Genomic DNA, 6,656 nt, shown 5'->3' with positions numbered 1-6,656 from the left:
GATTGTTCATGTTTGTTCACTTTATTCATTGTGCATTAAATAAATGTAAACGGATTAGAACTTTACAAACAACTTTAAAAATGTGTTAGTGTATACTATTGTTTATTTTAGGTCATTTTATCTAATTTTTTTCTAAAGTGTTAATAATACAAATGTACAGTTTCCATACTTGTAAACGTGATAAACACTTAAATATATGTAAATTTAAACTAAGCTTTGGTACCGAAATTGGTACCGAGAACCGTGAACTTTTACTGGTATTGGTACCGAATACTGAAATTTTGGTACCGTGACAACACTATGAGCGATCGTTTCGCTTGATAAGACCCTTATTCATCGTCTGGAATCGTTTAAAGCCCTTTGAACAGTTTGGAGTTTGCACTGAATCTGTCTTTTGGACCTTGAACCGTTTGGTTCCCATTGAAGTCCATTATATGGAGAAAAATCCTGGAATGTTTTCATCAAAAACCTTAATTTCTTTTCGACTGAAGAAAGAATGACATGGACATCTTGGATGACATGGGGGTGATTAAATTATCCGCAAAAGTTTTTTAAAAGTGAACTACTCCCTTAATGTTAGTGTTTTTATAAAAGAACAAGCTTCTTGTTTCCGCCTTTGAATCCAAATATTTGTGCCGTTCACTTCCATTGTTAGGCACTGTAAAAAGTTATATGATAAATAAGTTATGACGACATATATTTTTGCATTGCTTTAACTCATCAAAATTAGTTTTTTTTACAAGTTATAGCCTACTTTATACTAATTATACAAGATTCAACTAATTTTCTTAGTTTAATGTAATTTAAGTTGAAATTACTTAAATATCCAATTTGATTGTACTTAATTTAAGGTAGCAACTTTTTGAATTAGCTTATTTTTATATCATCATTCTCTGATTCTGAGTTTACATTTTTATTTCTATATCTTTTTTCTTATATTTTACTTCAACTTAAACATAGTTGAACTAAACCTTTTCATCTAATATTTACATTTCATTTCAGTAACCGATTCATAACAATCATAGATACCAAAAACAACACTGCATTGAACCTTGAATACTCCTTTAAATTTCACATTTACAGTGTAAAAAAAAAAGGAAACCTAAAATGTGTTTCATGAGGCGACATTTAAATAAGCAAGTCGAAACATTTAGTATAACTGAATAAACCTGAATACGTTGGGTTACACCAAGACAAGTAGTTTTTAAAGGGTCGGGTCAGGTATAAATAGCTCAAGGTAACAAATCTTTCATTTTACAAAGATATAATAAGAAGTACAGCGGACAAACACTGGGATGGATTGGCAATGAGAGGGGAAGACATTCAGTGAGATGTGTCAGACCGACTGTCCATATGTACATACTTAACTGAATAAAAACATCTAGAAAGAAAGAGCATAAGAGTCCAGTCCGGAGAGTAGAGAATCCACCAATTCAGATGTGCAGCGACCCATGCTGGGCTCAAAGGCAGCACCATAATATGGTTCGCCTCCCCCTGGAGGGCTGAATTTGAGTAAATTACAAAACAATAGACCTATAACGCCTCCTCATCACTCTCTCTATCAGCATCCGCCTCTGTTTCAGGCACAGGATGAAGAGAGGAGAGAGGGAGTGTGGAAGGAGGGCAAGGCAGTTGCTCCTGAGAGGTGCTGACGGCACTTCTGCTGCTGTTGCCCGTGGCGACGTCACACTCCTTCTCCGCTTTCTGGATGCAACTTCTAACCGACTCGTCTTCAGTCTCTCTTTTCACTCCCTCGCTCCACAGATCTCTGTCCCGTGTGGGAGAGGAATGGACGGAAGGGGAATGAGAAGGCTTTTTGGCCTTGCGTCTCGCGTCTCTGAAACTGGCCAGAGGGGGACGCAGTCGCACTCCGCTACGAGTCGAACCCTCGATCGCTTTCTGGAGCTGGGTGTGAAAAAGAGGGGACAGCAGAATTATTTACTCAGACACACCAGCATATGACAGAAAGAATGTAAATATAAATAAACACGGGCGATAAATCAACTTTACCTCTTTGAGTGCGACCACCCCAACCAGTTTACCAATACTGGTTACATATGCATGACTGAGACCCAGCAGAGAGAACAGTGTGTGAGTCTGAAACAAACAAGAAAAGATATACTTGTGTGTGTGTACATATGTAAATTTTATATATATATATATATATATATATATATAAATGTGTAAATATAAATGTGTATAAATATATATATATATACACACACACACACATCATTTATATATATATATATATATATTAGGGCTGTGCAAAAGTTAATTGCGATTAATCGCATCCAAAATAAAAGTCTGTGTTTACATTATATATTTGTGTGTGCTGTATATAATTAATTTGTATATATAAATACCTATGCATGCATGTATATATTTAAGAATTATTTGCACTGAAATTCTGTATATATTTATATATACATAATCTATATTATATAAATATAAATATTTTTTATATGAATAACACATTTTCTTAAATATATGCATGCATGTGTGTGTATTTATATATGCAAAATAATTATATACAGCACACACAAATATATTATGTAAACACAGACTTTTATTTTGGATGCGATTAATCGCAATTAATTTTTGCACAGCCCTAATATATATATATATATATATATATATATATATACACACACACACACACACACATATATAAATGTGTGTATGTATATATATATATATATGTGTGTGTTTGTGTGTGTATATATCATTTTTTTGAAAATCTTAAATAATAATTTTAATTTGAAAAATAATACTTGATATATAACATTGAAAAACTAAACAATTAACTAACAAATAATATGAAATAAAAATACAAACATAAATAATTTTTCATTATATTAAATTGAATAACAGAAATCTTATTCTAATAATTTTTTTGGAAAAATATATTAACACTTTTTAAATGTCTTTTTTAATTTGTTTTGGGGCGTATATATTTATATATTGTGACAGATATTTCAGTTTTTCTATGTATTTTGGAAAATTTCACTCTGTTGCAATATAAACTCCTGAATGCAGGAAATAATGATGTTTGTTTATATATTTTTATCAAAAAAAATAAAATAAATAAAAACATTTCCCAGAGGGCATGAAATAATGAGAGCTTTGGACTGACATTTTATTTAGACTAATTCATAATTCACTTGGAAAGATATAAATCCTCAACATAATACACAGTATTTCATATGTGATCTCAATCGGATTGTGGATTACCTTATGCAGCGATGTTCTCTCAACCAGCTGAAAAGGTGAGGGGTCAACACGGATCTGATCAATGTCAATCGGCTTATCCAGCTCTTCCTCTTCCCAGGCTTTGATCTGAACCCCCCAATACAACATAATCAGGGTCACTGCGAGTGACTGACAGCTCACAGACGGCTCTGAGATTGATGTGCTAATTGTGTCCGTCTGTCTGAACTGCAGTGCTAATAAATCAACGCATCACTCTACCTCTTCAGGAGTCATGTTATCATCTACAGGAGGAGCTGCAGGGCTCTACAGAGAGACAGAAACATACAGAGGAATGAGAGGAAGACGGAGTGTCGGAAGCAGTACGTGAATGTTTGGAGGATAACATCATTATTCACAGTAAAAATAACCCCTTGAATTTTTCATCCTGTTTTGCGAATCTAAATGTCCCACACACAGAATATTTGACGCCACCTGCAGGAGAGAGCTGATAACCGCTCTCAGTGAAGTGAACAGGACAAAACGTGTCACAACCAGCTTTTAAAACGCAAATATATAAAAATGTGAGATTTGTCTCCATCCAATTCAAATGATTTAAAAGCAAAAAAATTAAAAGCAATTCATTTTGAATACTAGGAGTTATTGTATGAAAATATAGAGGATAATTCAATATCGTGAATATATATATATAGATATTGAAAAATCTTCATACTATTAATATCATGTTTATAACAAAAATGTGGGGAAAAACTGCTTTGTCACAATTATAGCAGAAATACTGTAAATTGGACATGCAGTTATTAACATTAATTGTTTACAATGGAAGTCTATTAGGAAAGACATTGAACCGGGATAAAAAAAATAATGTAATAAATGATTTATTTAGTCACAACGTAACTATATTATCGCCGAGCTCTTTATACTGTATTAATTGGATATATACTGTAAGAGTGACATATGCATGCAGCACACTTAAGTATGTTATCTATATATTTATATGATCTCATTGTATGTTTTGTTGCAAAATGTAAACGGTAAATCTCCCTGGAAAGCTGCTTTGAAACAATGTCTACTGTGTGCTATATAAATAAATGTATAATCACTAAATAAATAAACTTGAATTAAATATAAACAAATACAAAAAAAAATCGCTTAACTTTGTTTGAGCAAACCTTTGTATATCTAAACTCCTGTAATGTAAATTTAAAGCCGATAATGCTTTCATTGTAGGACCAATACTGTACACAAGACTTTGTTTGTTTTACAAAACGAGGAATAAAATTATCAACAGCATGTCAAAGATGATTTCTTGCTTTAAAATGCACTCATGTTTTCAGTAAGTGACACATCTCTATGGTTGTTCTGCACTGGTAAGTGACAATCATGTTAAAAGACACACCTCTGGCTCAATCTGCCCTGATGAGGAAGACGAGGAGAAAAGACGCCCAAGTGTCCTCCTCATGGACTGCAGGGCACCTGTTAGGATCAACTTAAACAGGTCAGTATTGATGTCACAAACCTCTTCTGGTAAACATTAAGCTGGAATGAATGAGCTCCATGAATGCCTTCTAACACAAAGTAAGGTGAGTTTGTGGTCGATTAGATAAAACCTCTGGGTAACATGAATAAACTCACCAGATGTGGTGTGATTAGTGGAGATGTCTGTGGTTTTAGGGGACCCCAGTGGGCCGTTACGCTCTTCGGAGACTGTGTTACCCTGTTAATCATTTTAGTTGCAGTGTAAGATTAGTACACTCAGATAATTTGCATTGCATTGATTTGGCATAAAGCCCTGCTTATTGATGTCAGATCAGAGAACTTAAAATTAAACTAAAACAAAAACATTCTCTTCCTCTCACCTTATCTCCATTGTCCTCTCCGACCTCCTCATCCACGAAGGTGAAGGACTCCCAGCTGACCTGTGACCCCGGGCTGGGCACGCCCTCACCTCGGCAATAAACCCGCCTCTCGGCTGAGAGCCACCAATCAATGGCGGCCTGAAGTTCACATCTCTCAATTGAGCCCAATAGAATCATTGACTCTGGGAATGGAAGAAGAACTTAGATGAATTGAACATGTTCGCAGGAATCATGATCACACACATACACGTTACAAGATCCAGTTGAAAAGTCTAGTTTAGTTGCTCATCAGCATACATGAACTAGTCTTTTAACTAGTTAAACCAGCTAGACATCCTTGGTTTACAAGCTTGACCAGAAAGATCATGCTGGTTGACCAGCGATGGACATCGTGGCACAAAAGCTGTTCCTGCCTAAAAAAGGTAATTGTAACTTATCTAATAATAGCAACTTTGTTTCTCATAATTGCGACTCTATGTCTCACGTCTAGTCCCAGTCTAAAATGCATGTTCGAGTAACTAAAATCAACTTGTATTGATCCATCTTAAAGTATGTCACTGCCATTGTTTTGTCTCAAGATGCACATCAGTTCTAAGGCATATTTATAAAAGCTACATAAATGTCCTAATTGAACTAAGGCCTAATCCTGGCTTAATCTAAAGCCCTGTTTGTGAAACCGGCCTTTACCTCACAATTGTGACTCATAATTATGATTGTTAAGATAACTATTATTTTTAACTTTATCTCACAATGTATATATATATATATATATATATATATATATATATATATATGTTTATTCTGCAGCGATAGGGCTTCCATACAAATATCTTGCATTCTGACTTTATACCTAGTTGTGACTGTTTCTCGTAATAGAGATTTTTTTTTTACAATTATGACCCTCTTAAAGGGATAGTTCACTTTGAAATTATTTTTTTGGTTTGTTTTAGCGTACCTCAAGTGCATCCAAGATGTATGTGTCTTTGTTTCCATAGTAGTTTAAATTTTAATATTTTTAGGTCAAACAATATTGCAGGTCTATGGTCACCACCTCAAAGAGCATGCAAATACAACTGGAAAAGCTGCGATGTTCTATGAAAGGGTCAAATAAGAGGGTTTTTTTTATCACTTTAGTTATTTATATTTTTTATTTATTTTTTTCTTAACTGGTCTGACTGTTATATGTGGTTGGGTGGTGGGTCCTTATCTGTTCTGTATAATGTATATTTTCCATTATCTTTTAGTAAAATTAAAAATAAATATGGAGGGAAAAAAGAGCATGCGCAGAGAAGTCCAAATTAAACATGATTTAATGACTCGTAAATGTAAGTACACATTGATGGCCTAAGACACGAAACGAGCGGTTTGTGTGAGAAAACGAACAGTTTTTATATCGTTTTTACCTCTTGTAACCACAGCCACGTCCAAGAGATCTGAGGGCGCGGGCGCTTTGTGGCTGTGGTTACACAAGGTAAAAACGATATAAATACTGTTCGTTTTCTCACACAAACCGCTCGTTTTGTGTCTTAGGCCATCAATGTGTACTTACATTAACGAGTCATTAAATCATGTTTAATTTGGACTTCT

At 34.3% G+C, this 6,656-nt stretch overlaps 1 protein-coding gene across 1 annotated transcript in view; it reads right to left on the bottom strand.

Annotated features, from left to right (window-relative positions):
- Positions 1-519: 519 nt before the first annotated feature.
- The window catches only part of clcn1b (chloride voltage-gated channel 1b), a 74,770-nt gene continuing 68,633 nt past the window's right edge, over positions 520-6,656 (bottom strand). The window contains exons 17-23 of the mRNA XM_089117534.1: positions 5,070-5,251; positions 4,846-4,927; positions 4,610-4,686; positions 3,472-3,516; positions 3,235-3,339; positions 2,011-2,097; positions 520-1,905 (exon numbers count right to left, since the gene is read on the bottom strand). Of these exons, the coding sequence (XP_088973660.1) occupies positions 1,534-1,905; positions 2,011-2,097; positions 3,235-3,339; positions 3,472-3,516; positions 4,610-4,686; positions 4,846-4,927; positions 5,070-5,251 (950 nt within the window). The 3' untranslated portion in view covers positions 520-1,533. The remainder of the gene's footprint in view (positions 1,906-2,010; positions 2,098-3,234; positions 3,340-3,471; positions 3,517-4,609; positions 4,687-4,845; positions 4,928-5,069; positions 5,252-6,656) is intronic.

The sequence above is a fragment of the Pimephales promelas genome, chromosome 12, assembly GCF_988280905.1.
Source record: "Pimephales promelas chromosome 12, fPimPro1.hap1.1, whole genome shotgun sequence".
Lineage (NCBI taxonomy): Eukaryota > Metazoa > Chordata > Actinopteri > Cypriniformes > Leuciscidae > Pimephales > Pimephales promelas.
The sequence above is the reverse complement of the archived record's forward strand: the minus strand, read 5'-3'. Positions and strand labels throughout refer to the sequence as shown.